Below are 14,451 nucleotides of genomic sequence, written 5' to 3' on the forward strand. Positions count from 1 at the left end.
TGAAACTAGTTTAGATAACTAAGTAAGCCATGTTCAAACAACAGTACCTTAGCTTTCACTTGTCTTGTCTTGGAGATCTTGTTTGTTATTGTATCTTGGTTTAAAACAGGGGTTTTCAAAGTGTTAAACAATAAGCCACCTCTCTCACAAAATGTACAAGTCTGCCCCCCCGGCAGAAATTGTGAAATTTTGGCATTGATTTTGAAAATATGATTGATCATGCAAAAAAAGTATTTTATTTAAGGATAGTGATCATATGAAGCCATTTATTATCACATAGTTGTTTGGCTCCTTTTTAAATCATAATGGTAACAGAAATCACCCAAATGGCCCTGATCAAAAGTTTACACACCCTTGAATGTTTGGCCTTGTTACAGACATGCAAGGTGACACACACAGGTTTAAATGGCAATTAAAGGTTAATTTCCCACACCTGTGGCTTTTTAAATTGCAATTAGTGTCTGTGTATAAACAGTCAATGAGTTTGTTAGCTCTCACGTGGATGCACTGAGCAGGCTTGATACTGAGCCATGGGGAGCAGAAAAGAACTGTCAAAAGACCTGCGTAACAAGGTAAAGGAACTTTATAAAGATGGAAAAGGATATAAAAAGATATCCAAAGCCTTGAAAATACCAGTCAGTACTGTTCAATCACTTATTAAGAAGTGGAAAATTCGGGGATATCTTGATAACAAGCCAAGGTCAGGTAGACCAAGAAAGATTTCAGCCACAACTGCCAGAAGAATTGTTCAGGATACAAAGAAAAACCCACAGGTAACCTCAGGAGAAATACAGGCTGCTCTGGAAAAAGATGGTGTGGTTGTTTCAAGGAGCACAATACGACGATACTTGAACAAAAATGAGCTGCATGGTCAAGTTGCCAGAAAGAAGCCTTTACTGCACCAATGCCACAAAAAAGCCTGATTACAACATGCCCGAAAACACCTTGACACGCCTCACAGCTTCTGGCACACTGTAATTTGGAGTGATGAGACCAAAATAGAGCTTTATGGTCACAACCATAAGCACTATGTTTGGAGAGGGGTCAAAAAGGCCTATAGTGAAAAGAATACCATCCCCACTGTGAAGCATGGTGGTGGCTTACTGATGTTTTGGGGGGGGGCGTGAGCTCTAAAGGCACGGGGAATCTTGTGAAAATTGATGGCAAGATGAATGCAGCATATTATCAGAAAATACTGGCAGACAATTTGCATTCTTCTGCACGAAAGCTGCGCATAGGACGCTCTTGGACTTTCCAGCACGACAATGACCCTAAGCACAAGGCCAAGTTGACCCTCCAGTGGTTACAGCAGAAAAAGATGAAGGCCATCTGGAGTGGCCATCACAGTCTCCTGACCTTAATATCATCGAGCCACTCTGGGGAGATCCCAAACGTGCGGTTCATGCATGACGACCAAAGATTGCATGACCTGGAGGCATTTTGCCAAGACGAATGGGCAGCTATACCACCTGCAAGAATTTGGGGCCTCATAGACAACTATTACAAAAGACTGCACGCTGTCATTGATGCTAAAGGGGGCAATACACAGTATTAAGAACTAAGGGTATGCAGACTTTTGAACAGGGGTCATTTAATTTTTTTCTTTGTTGCCATGTTTTGTTTTATGATTGTGCCATTCTGTTATAACCTACAGTTGAATATGAATCCCATAAGAAATAAAAGAATTGTGTTTTGCCTGCTCACTCATGTTTTATTTAAAAATGGTACATATAATACCAATTCTCCAAGGGTATGCAAACTTTTGAGCACAACTGTACATACATATATAATAGCCTATGCTAAATGTAAAAAAAAAAATCCCTAAATAAATAAATAAATAAATAAATAATCTTTCTTCCATTAAAAACAGCAATACATTCTGGCCAGTTATTTGAAGTTTTATCAGGTATGTTCCTCTAGTGCAGTGGTTCCCAACCCTGTTCCTGGAGGCCCCCCAACAGTACACATTTTGGATATCTTCCTAATCAAACACACCTGATTCAACTTATCAGATCATTAGTAGAGACTTAAAGACCAGAACTGGGTGTGTCAGTTAAGGGAGATATGCCAAATGTGCAGTGTTGGGGGGGTCTTCAGGAACAGGGTTTGGAACCACTGGTCTAGTGTTATATTATTAAAAATCATCAAATGATTTGCTCACGTCTCATCAGTGATCATCAGATTATCATTCTTATTCAATACGAATTTAACCATGTATTATACTACACTTCTTGTGATCGTTACCGGCCAAATGGCGAGTTGATTCCTCAAACTCCAGTTAGTTTCTTTCTCGATATAACACGTCTACAGATGCAGAATATTTGAATGAATGAACAAAGGCAGAGCTATATGGCTTTATAATAGATTTGTGAGTGCACATGACCGGTTTTGAGTGTACACACACTCTCTGAAAGAGAACAGGAAGATTTCAAAGAGCAGCATATAGCAAATCCGCGTTCGAGCGGAGAGATTCGCGCAACCGATACAGACGCACTCTCACATGATATGCATGCGTTCATGACATTTAACAGAATTATAACGCCATAGAGCTACTGTCTATTCAGCTGGACTATGGTCTACTAAGCCAATTATTTTCAAAATACATTTTTATTGTATTTATTTATTTATCTTTTGATTTTAATTGGTGAATTTATCATAATTTGCCTCCCGGTTTGAACAACGTGGATTTAAAATAATCCAAACAAAAGAAGCAACACAATTACAAACAAACAGCATGTCTGCAAGACAGTCGAAGAGGCTCCAAGCTAAAACAAAAGGTTTAATTTACTAAATTGAATTCTGTTTACATGCACTCTAACAAAATACAGTTTTTATTAGAGGTACATTGTAATTCAGAGTACAATGCACATAGAAGATTGGAGATCAAGTGACCAGAGGCTTTTTAATTAAAATGCTCTTTTCTTTGGTAAGGGCTGAAGTACTATTGCTGACATTATCTGCCAATTTAATTTTGTGTCTGTAAAATAATAATAATAATAAAAACAAGAGCAGAATAGAAAAAGCTAAAGGTTTATATAATAACTACAGTTTTTTTGAACAGCTTTTGATATGAACTTTTGAGCTGTGTACTGCTCTTACAACACAAACACACATACAGATTTCTTTGTTAGTTGCAGCCTGATACATTTTATTCAAGAGAGGATCATAAGGCATAAAGCTTGAATAACCTTTTGTTCTTACATGAAATAACCAGAAAGATGAGTCTATATAACGCTACAAAAATCATGGGTTGAAACTAATTAGTATCACAGCACTGGAATTTACTGTGGTGGTGTAGTGGACTAAAGCACTGAACTGGTAAGCAAAAGGTTGTTGGTTCGATCCCCACAGCCATCACCATTGTGTCCTTGAGCAAGGCACTTAACTCCAGGTTGCTCCAGGGGGATTGTCCCTGTAATAAGGGCACTGTAAGTCGCTTTGTATAAAAGCGTCTGCCAAATGCATAAATGTAAATGTACTGGAACATGTTTGAATGTCTGCTAACTTTTAAAGTCAACACCAAATATCTTTCCCAACCCACTTACCTCTGTAATGTAATGTGACGTATTTCTGAGAGAAACAAGATTTCCATCAAGAAAAAGAATGTAATTTTTGAATTCACTGGGAATTGATTGTATGGTAAATAGGGGCAGTTAAATACATTAGTGGCATGCAACATTAAAGTGTGGAGAGTTTGAAAGGAAAAGCAAAGTTCTGAATCTATCAGTTATAAACATTTCAACACAAGAAGTGTTGGGTGGAGATGAGAATGAAAATGTACCGTTTTTCCTTGTAGAGATTGTGCTGTGATGTTCTGTGATGGAGGAACAGCTCTGCGCTCAGGAGGGTACGAATACTGATAGACAGGGACAGGAAAGCAAGTGAGTACCTCAGCGTAATAATGACCACTGGGACTGACCATTCTGCTGAAGGTAAAACTTTAAAGCACAATAATATTTTGTAACAGTCATCTGCAATTACTGGATTTACTTTAATTCTTTAAAGGATTTATATGATTTTTTCAAATACTTTTATTCCCACTTTATATTATATGTCTTTAACTATTATGTACTAACATTAAAATAAATACAATACAATGTACTAATTGTGTAACTATATGATATTCTGCCAAATTCTTACAAGATTAACATTTGCTGCATCTGAGATCGAGGTACGGGTAAGGTTTAAGGTAAGGGTTGGGTTGGGTTTAGAATTAGGGGTAAGGTTAAAAGTGTAACTACAGATGTTATTAAATGCATGTACTTTAAACGTAAGTGCAATGCAACAGCACATTTGTACATAAGTACATTTTATCAAATGCTTAATAGCACAGCAGTTCAAGACACCTGGTCCATAATGTCATAGAGATTACACACAAATAACAATTTCAAGTCAATGAAATATTTTAGAGCAAAGAAACTTACGTAAGTTTCAAAATCATATACCGATATATCGGCCAGGCTGATAAATTAGCCGATTTTTGGCCTTTTTCAAGATTATCATCATTGGCTGATAAGTCTATATGCTTGGAAGATTAAAAGCAGCATTAGCTTTCCTTATTTTCAGAGAATAATTGAACGATTCAATTGCTATAATTCAATTGTATTCACCTATATCACATTTTTATTGGCATTATATCATCCATACTGCTCTCTATCCATAATATCGGCTAGGGTTGGGTGATGTACCTGTGTCAACCGGCAGAAATTTTGACAATCATGTCTATCGGGGATATGCAAAATACCACTGTATGGTACAGAATGGGTGTTCCAATCAGATTTTGTGTTAAAAATATTCATTATATTAGAAAAGGTGCATTTTTCTCACTGTCTCACGAATTAAGTGTTTCTTTGGAATTGACAAGACAGGTCTACCATTAGAGGTCGACCGATACCGAGAACTAAGGTGGTGGGAAAGGCCAATATCCAATTAATCGCCCGATAGTTTTTCAAATTGATTTATAGAATGTAAAAAAAAAAAAAACAAAACAAAAAAAAACATTCTTTCTTTATTATGGTGGGCAAAGACAAAGAGTCCAAAATGAATAAAATCCCAGATGCAGCTTTTTGTTCAACCAAAATCCTAATAATAATTAGAATTGTTTTTTGATTTGATACATAACGTGGGACTTTTAAATATAAACAAGCCCGAAACACACTGGGGACTCTTATTTTGAAATGACTAAATGATGAAAAAAGTATCGGCAACTATCGACAGATTTTTGCAGATAACCGATAGTTCAAAAAATCAACTATCAGCACCGATTAATCGGTAAAACCGATATATCGGTATAACTATCTACTATTATTTTGGACATCATTTTTTACGTTTTGAATCACTTTCCATAAAAATGTGTACAGCATATTGTGCAAAAATCCATATCGGTCAACCACTAATACTAGAATACTATTAGAATATAATACTAGAAAATTATATTCACTATAGGGATTTCTGAGACTTTTCCAGGCCTTGAAATTACAATTTTAAAATTCCTTACTATTCTCAGGTTTTCCACAACCGTGGGAACTCTATATATTGCATATACGTCAACCTTGCCCTACCTTTGAGAGGTGTGGTCGGTGCCGACGTTCTATAGTTGTGTCCCCACGAAACACCGGCGACGAAACCTCAGAGCGGGAGTCAGGATTGAGGGGTCGATTAGAAGAGAAGGTGTGATAACCAGCCAGGGATCCATGAGATGGGGAGGTAGGGATAGACTCTGCAATCTGGCCTCTGGTTTTGGGGCTGGGCAGTGTCCCGTACCCGAGCCGGCTGTGCGCTTGCCTCTGCTGCCATTCATATAGTTGCCACATGGTGTCATCTCGTATGGAGCGCCGCTTCTCTGCTGTTGTTGGCTGTAGCGCTCGATCGTACACTGATCCTGCAGCACTGCAGATGCTGTCTGGCCGCAGCATGTTTCGCGGGAGCGTGCGGTAACCCTCAGGATATCGCGGCACGACCTGCGCCCGGTGGCTGGGCATGTTCCTGGGCAACGTCTGGTAGGAAGTGATGCTGAAACACATATAGCACAAAGTTATAATGAGTGTGTGCAGAGGTAAAAAAAATAAATATATATAATTCTTGAGGAAATGGGCAAACAGGTAAACTTTAAGATTTAATTGAGATTGCTTAGGTTTTCTTTTCCTCCTAATATGTTATTGTTTTAATTCAATTGTATTTATTTTGTCATCATAATTGTATTTCTAATTGTAAGCTTTTATGTCTGTATTATGAATAAAACCGATGTAATTTGACAGTAATTTTAAAAGGCATGTTTTACTTTTGGCAAGAGAGGAAAGTTGTATGGTTACTGGTCTAAGAATAATATATATTTTTGTAAACTACACTCGAAAAATATTTTAGCCTATTTCAATTTCATACCAAAATTCCAACAAATTGAATTGTGTAATGTTTAACTAAATTAAATGAGTAAAACTTAAAATATTTCGTTTTTTATTTGGTTTTATTAAAGATTACTTAATTCGATTTAATGGAATTTTCCTATGAAATTAAATGCGTAAATCATAAAATAATTTTTTGAGAGTTTTGTTATTGTTTTGTTATTGCTATTTGCTGTTAGGTCATATCCTTTCTTTCTTGTAACTCTTTTCTTAATGTTAGTAGCAAGTTAATAGCAAGTAAACTATATATCCACAAACAAAACTGTATATACTGTTTTATTATTTTTAGTTATATCTGTGAAATTATCAGTTGATATTACTTGTAGACAGACAGAAATCTACACACATTTTGCCCTATTTTTTTCCAGTGTATTCTGTACAACTCTTTGCAGAGACTGCTGAATTTTGCAATTTTTTTTTTAATTTTTTTTTGCTGGTCTATTATTGCAGTATCATGTATTTCAGATTTACCCACTCCAAAATGGCATATAAAAACAAAACAAACCATGATTACTCGCTTTCCATGTCAGTCAGATGGTCTCTTCCTCTATAAGATCTTCGCAGAATAATTTGCAAAATGGACCAGTCTTTATGCTAAGTGAGGCTACAAAGCACTCCAACTTCAAAATGCATCTCTATCGTGAATCTAGAAAGCCATAAATGAACCACTTCCAGTTATCCACCCTCATGAGAGGGTTTTATAATACAATTATGCTAATAAGGCCCGGCTTTGACTTTGTGATGATTTCCTGTTGTGCTACAGGCGATAATTAAACACTGACTCATTAGTATATGATAAAAGAGTCATGTGCTTATACTCTGCACTGCTGTTGCCTACACAAAGCCTTCACCTTTCCCTTCATCATAGAGAGGGCTGATCATTAACTGCCTCTAATCGTTAATCGCTTGTCGTCTGCTGGGCCACTCAGAGACAATTACAGACTGCATGCATCAGAGAGACAAAATGAAGGAAAACAAAGTCACGCGGTGTTCTATGAGTGAAAGAACAGGAGAATTAATGTTGGCACTTTTGAGTTGATCATTTTTCTTACAATAACTTTGGTTGAATGGTTGAACTTGATGAATGCAATCAACACTACAAATTTGTTGAAAATGGAATGATATTATTTTTTGCCATGCTGTAAAAAGGATCCAGATGCTGTTACTTATTGGGTGTCACAATTTTAAAGGGAGAGTTCTCGCAAAATTACAATTTTGTCCTCATTTATTCATCCTCATGCTGTTACATCTTTCCTTCACACAATGAAAGTGAAACAGAATGGCAAAAATAAACATTGTTTTCAAACAACTTTTAGAAATACGCCCCCCATCTACTGCTGATCAAACAAACAGATAGTCCCGCCCCCAACTCACAGCATTGGATGAGTCAATGTTGTTAAAACTGCCCGGACAGGTAGCTGAAAACAGGAATTTTTATAGCACCACAGAGACACGGACAGATTCACTAAACAGCTGCGCCACTTTAGTGCGTGGTACTTCAGCGCAAATAACGTACCAGCGTCTTATTCACTTACCACCCACAATTACGTTTAGCGGGCGCAATCAGCCCTGAAATTGCGCTGTGTCTTCAATATTTAAATTAAGTCATTATCATTACTTTCCACGCAAACATGCCTGCTTTCTATGTAAATTAGGCTCATTAAAGATTGCACTTCATTCACAAAACTCCCTGCAATTATCCCTGCACAATTTACATCGCACTGTTAATGCCAAATGATAGAAGGCGATAAAATGAATTTGATTTAGCTTGAACATTTTCAACCGATCCTTTCAGCAGTAATTAATCAAATACTCATCAGATGATGTTGAAGAGCATTTATCCAGATGTGCGGTGTCGTCAAGCGCACGTTCAGCATGTTTAAGAGATGATTCGAGCGTCTGGATCAAAGTGATGTTGTTCAGTCCTAGCAGGGTGGTTCAAATACGGTGGTCTGCGGCATCCTCAGCTATATTGCGCTCAGAAACTGACCGCAAGATCAGAATTGCGCATGCATATTGCATTTAGCAGTGATTTTGTGGGCGTGTTTGCACCATTGCCTGATCTGTATAATTCCTTTAGTGTATCAAGCGCTAAACGAGCGCATTTAGTGCGTGAAAAAAACAGCGCTTTTAACGGGCACAATTCATTCTTAGTGAATCTGCCGCACAGTGTTTACAGTTTTTGAGAAAATTAACCCACCAATGGCTTACTTGAATAGTTGTTTCTGAACAATAAGCTCGGATAGAAGAAAGTATTTTTATATTACTATCTTTCAGCTTTAAATTAGTTAATAAAAATTAATTACTGGGGCATCAAAGTGTACCCCATTTATGTAAAATGCATGTGGTGATTGGTCCATAAGAAATGGAGCCCATTTGTCCAAGTGCGCCATTTTATTTCAGGGCACAAAAAGCTGTGGCGAATCAAAGTTCGGTTGGGTTGTGAGGTTTTGGTGAAGGGTGTTAGATTGCTAGGGAAGACAAACTGGGCTGGAGTGAGTCAGTACAGACTCTGAAGATTGTACCGTGGTATACTTATGAGTTCAGTGCTTTTCCAGGAGCTGGTGAGCCCAGTTCACGCCTCTGGCACATTTACAGAAATCATTAAAAAGACTTGGCACACACAGGCTTTTAGCAACAGAGTAGAAATCAATAAAGAGCGTCAAGAGTCGAGTCTCCATTTGCTGAAAACAAGAATCTCTAAATGGTGCCGGCACATGCAGAAGACTGGCCCAATGAGTTTCCATGACACTGGTTAAGCACCCTTCTATAACTGATTTGTGCTGTTCAGATGGGAAGAATTTAAAACTATTAAAGTTTATTAAACTATTCTACATTTATGTTGAAAACACAGTGCGTGTGACACGAGGTCAAGCCATCTAAAAACACCCTTCAGTCCAGGTCTATTGTAATTTTTCACACCACATGCAAATATAAAAGTGAATCTCTTCATCACATTGAGGTTCATGTTAATTGAGTAAATCTGCATTTTATAAACCATATACCAGTGTTATTATCATTAAACAAAACTATAATGAAAACTAAACAAAACACATTTTCATTAACTGAAATAAAAACTAACATATATACATATATATCTTTTTAAGCTAAACTAAAATACATTTTCACTAACTAAAATAAAATTGGTTACACTTTTAAATTAGGTTATTTCTGCTAATATTAGTAAAGGCATCATGAACTAAGAATGAACAATATATTTTTTACAGCATTAATTAATCCTAATATTATTAATCTTGGTTAACATTAATTTATTACAGATTCATGTTAGTTCATAATGCATAATAACTTTAGAATTTATACATTTATTTTCACATTAACATTAACCAAGATTATTAAGTGCTGTAAAAGTATTGTTCATTGTTATTTTATGTAAAATATTGTTAATTATTATAACCTTATTGAATTAGTTAAATTTTTTGATACACAGTTTTATAAAATGTTAAAACCTCTAAAATGTCTTTAAAAATATAAAAGAATTCCTAAAATCAAAACTAACTAAACTGAAACTAGTAAACACTAGGACTAAACTAAAACTAAACAAAAACTAACAGTTATTGAGTAAAAAGAAAAAATAATTTACTTGAAATAAATAAAACAGAAAAAAAAGTGAATAAATACAATAAAAAAAATAAAAAAACATTATAATAACCCGGCCATCTACAGCATAATAATACTAAAAATAATAAAAACAGTTTAAAAAAAGCAGCACAGATTTCAGCAGAAGGTTAAGCAATCTGCTGATCGTTTGAAAAGTTTGTGATAGGTCAAGATGTGCTTTCACAAGAACGACTGTCAAAAACCAAGAAAACAACTGCCTAAACTGCGTGCGTGACTGAGCACAAATATAGTTGAAAGTTTTTAAAAAAGAATGCAGGCAGCACAGAGGCATGCTTCACCAATGCCGTTTGATAATTAGCATGAAACAGCATGTTAAATAACATGAACGCGCTGCTGCTTTCCCTCCTGTTTCTCTTCGGTGCTGACAGCAACTCTGATCCACTTAGAGACACATTTTCATGATGTTTTGAATACAAAGCTGCATGACTTATTCATGTGAGGACAGCAGGATGAGGCAAGCAAAGCAAACACATCCACCTACTCTCCAACTTCACGACTAACAGGCGATGGCACCTGACAGCGATACGAGGCTACTGTATACTGAGCATGCTTCTTTGGACAGGCAGAGGAACTGAAACCGGGAAAAAGTAAGAAAAAAAAAAAAGAAACTGTAAGGTTGTGATAAAGAGCTCATGCAGGAACATTGCCTGCAGATGGAGAGAGAAAGAGAGAGACCCTGGAGTTTGTTCCAGAGAGGATGTGTCAGGGGACTGAGGGTGAGAGAGAAAAAGCTGGATTCTGCCTGAGAGAGAGAGGGGGGGGGGGCAGATCTAGATCTCTCTCTTGTAATAATGCTTGCAGTTTGCAAAGTTTATACTTAGTAGTTTGAAATGTGTATCGCTTGTAAAGCATTTGTTCTGTAAAGTGTGTAAAGTGTTGTTTGTAATGTGTGTATTTTGTAGAGTATACAGTGACATTTGTCATGTGTGTAGTTTGTAGTGTATACTGTGTAGTTTATAATAGGTATAGTTTGTAAAAAGTAGAAGGCGTCTGTAATGCACAGTTTTGCAAAGTGTATATTGTGTAGTTTGCAAAGTGTATACAGTGTACTTAGAAAAGTGTGCATTTTATAAAGTGTATAGTGTGTATTTTGTAGAGTGTACTGTAACGTTTGCAATGTGTGTAGATTGTAAAGTATATACTCTGTAGTTTGTAATGTGTGTAGTTTAAGTGTTTAATGTGTATTTTTCAATGTGTGTAGATTGTAAAGTATATACTCTGTAGTTTGTAATGTGTGTAGTTTGTTAAGTCTTTAATGTGTATTTTTCAATGTGTGTATGTTGTAAAGCAATACTGTGATGTTTGCCATGGGTGTAGTTTGTAAAGTATATACTGTGTAGTTTGTAATAGGTATAGTCTGTAAAAATGTATACTGTGTAGTTTATGAAGTATATACTGTGTAGTTAGTAAAGTGTGCATTTTATGAAGTGTACAATGTGTAGTTTGTAAAGTATATACTGTGTAATTAGTAATGTGTACATAAATTGTGTATTGTGTAGAACTGTTTGTTTTGTAAAGTGCATATTGTGTAGAACATAAAATGTGTAGAGTGTAATTTAAGTCTCTGCTGCACCATTTGTTGTATATTGTGTAGTGATTTGTAAAGGGCATATTGTGTAGTTTTTGAAGAATTTATAGTGTAGTTTGCAAAGTGTTTCCTGTGCATTTTGCAATGTGTGTAGTCTGTAAAGTGTATACGGCATAACTTGAAATAATTGTAGTTTATCCTATGCAGTTTGTAATGTGTGTTGTTTTTAAAGTGTATACTAAGTAGGCTGTAAGCCAGAAACATACAAGTGGCCTGGACTATAATAGGCACAAAAAATCAGTAACTCACAAATTCACAAGCTTATTTCTAGGGAAGATAAACCAATACCCTAAGTTATTTATAGTAGTTCATTTTTATAAATGCAATCTCACATAAACAGCAGTCAGAATTTTTTTTAATTTTTTTATTAATAAGGTTATAAAATTGACAGTATTAGCCTGAGATGAAACATCTCTGGTTCACTGTCAAGTTACTAAACATGCACCCTTACCTCCTGGTGTCGTCGTCCGGGGCTTGTGTGCGGTGTGTCCGAACCCAGTGCTCCAGCTGTTGCATGGAGTTTGTTCTGCTCAAGGTTCTCTCGGGTTCTACCGGCGGGGGCGGAACCGTCATCCTCGGAGGTAAGGTGTTGTTGATGTCCCCAGGACTCTTCTCTCCTCCACGCTCGCCAGAGCCATTGACCAGGGCAGGCTTGTAATGACTCGACCCGCTGTGGAGTTGTCTGGATGAGGAGACCGCTGCAGCGATGGCAGCTGCTTGAGCTGGCTGGAGTTTGATGCTGTTGATCTTTGTGAGCGGCCGCTCCAGGGTGCCCTCTTTCTGGAAGGCGTATTTCTCGCCCTCTCGCGGAGGCGGGGCGGGTTTTTCGGGATCTTTTGGCTGAGGGTGCTTCTGAGAGTATATTCCATCCTTTTGCAAGATCTTCTCGGTATCTTTCGGTGGTGCATATTTGTCGTCCCTCTGTAGTGTGTACTTATCTCCATCCTTGTGTAGCGTGTACTTGTGCCCGTCCTTCTGAAGTAAATACATCTCACCATCTTTGTGGACTGCATATTTCTCTCCATCTTTCTGAAGGACATATTGTTCCACGTCTTTTTGCAGCATGTACCTGTCTCCATCCTTCTGTAGAGCGATTCGCTGTGCGTCTTTATGGAGTGTGTGATCGTCGCTGTCTCTTTGAAAGGTGTATCGCTCGCCGTCTTTCTGCACACTACCCCTGCTATCTTTGTCTTTCTGGATGCAGGGCTGTTTCTCCAGGGGATTTTGTTTCTTCTCCTCCTGCCGTTGTGCCTCAAGGTTTCTCTCATTGTTTTGGATCTCCGGTCGGGTCAGGACCCTGTGATTCAACATGTTGTTCATCTCCTGAGGAGTGCTTGGGTCGAACTTTACCTTCTCAAGCCTGTGGAAGAGAGAGAGATGAAACAGAAAACACACAGAGTTTGAGTCAACATTTTCAAGGAATAGTTTACCCCCCATGTTATTCCTTTATTACATTGTTTGTTTGTTTTTTTGACGAGGAACACAGAATTTCTTTCAGATGTAAGCAAAATGGACATTATAACTTAAATTTACCCAAATGAATCAGAATTAACCCTATAAAGCTGTGTGTATCAAATATGATACACAACGTTTGACGGCTCCTGTTTCACTCTCTGTTCAAGCTGATGAGCCAAACAACCTATGGTATGTAAGTTTCACATGTTTATGGCACCATCTAGTGGTTATTTGTGGTAAAAAATTGGTTTCAGTGTTTATATAATTATTTTAAAAATAGTGGCGGAAAAAGTGACTCATGTTAGGATAAATGACAGCTTATTTTAATAAAGTAAAAGTGAAAGTAATGATTATATTGTAACTTGTGCTTTGTTAAAGTTTTGTATATTATTTTATTTTAAAAGCCGTTGAAATCCATGTATCAAATATAATACAACAGGCTTTTGAGGTATATCTCGCAATCACTATTGCATTACATTCATAACCACCACAAAAAATAAATAAATAAATAAATAAAAAAAGTCACAGAGCTTAGAAAATTCAGACATATACATTTATAAGATATATTTAAAGTGAGAACAAATATTTCTGTGTATTTTCATATATGCAGCCTGCTCTGTCATTACAAAGATCTCATTATTTTACATTACAAGCTGTTATGATGTCATCTTACCATAAGTTCCTGAGAAGTTTTACAATTTCCCTTTTTTAAATGTCAATATAGTGTTTGGTGCATAAAATACTTATGATAAAAATGTATAATGTTTTATTCATGTTGTATATGATCAGCTGAATTTAACTGTGATACATTTCAATCCATATTTATAGACCAAGGAGAGGAAGTTGTCATGGCCAAACTCTCAAACATTTGATATCTCTGAAAAGCCCAGGGAGTCCACTGATATTACCCCAAGATTTACAACTGTAGAAAAACTTCAATAACAAATGTCCAACACAAAAAGTCACTGCTGGGCCTCAGGAGGATAATGACCTTTAAAGCCTAATGTATAAAATATATACAGTTGTGCTCAAAAGTTTGCATACCCTGGCAGAAATTGTGAAACTTTGGCATTGATTTTGAAAATATGACTGATCATGTCTTTTATTTAAGGATAGTGATCATATGAAGCCATTTATTTTCACATAGTTGTTTGGCTCCTTTTTAAATCATAATGATAACAGAAATCACCCAAATGGCCCTGATCAAAAGTTGACATACCCTTGAATGTTTGGCCTTGTTACAGACACACAAGGTGACACACAGGTTTAAATGGCAATTAAAGGTTAATTTCCCACACCTGTGGCTTTTTAAATTGCAATTAGTATCTGTGTATAAATAGTCAATGAGTTTCTTGTCAATGAGCTCTC

General features: G+C 36.6%; 1 protein-coding gene across 23 annotated transcripts in view; it reads right to left on the bottom strand.

The window, feature by feature from the left end:
- LOC127435273 (pleckstrin homology domain-containing family A member 5-like) overlaps positions 1-14,451 on the bottom strand; it is a 207,633-nt gene that overhangs the window by 30,906 nt on the left and 162,276 nt on the right. For 12 of the 23 annotated variants that reach the window (XM_051688606.1, XM_051688601.1, XM_051688605.1 and 9 more), the window contains 3 exons: positions 12,080-12,988; positions 5,562-6,012; positions 3,782-3,856 (listed from right to left, as the gene is read on the bottom strand). In XM_051688606.1, coding sequence (XP_051544566.1) covers positions 3,782-3,856; positions 5,562-6,012; positions 12,080-12,988 — 1,435 coding nt within the window. Of the gene's footprint in view, positions 1-3,316; positions 3,413-3,781; positions 3,857-5,561; positions 6,013-12,079; positions 12,989-14,451 lie in introns of all 23 variants that reach the window. The other 11 variants (XM_051688584.1, XM_051688583.1, XM_051688596.1 and 8 more) reach the window with 1 other exon arrangement.

The sequence above is a fragment of the Myxocyprinus asiaticus genome, chromosome 45 (assembly GCF_019703515.2).
Source record: "Myxocyprinus asiaticus isolate MX2 ecotype Aquarium Trade chromosome 45, UBuf_Myxa_2, whole genome shotgun sequence".
Classification (NCBI taxonomy): domain Eukaryota; kingdom Metazoa; phylum Chordata; class Actinopteri; order Cypriniformes; family Catostomidae; genus Myxocyprinus; species Myxocyprinus asiaticus.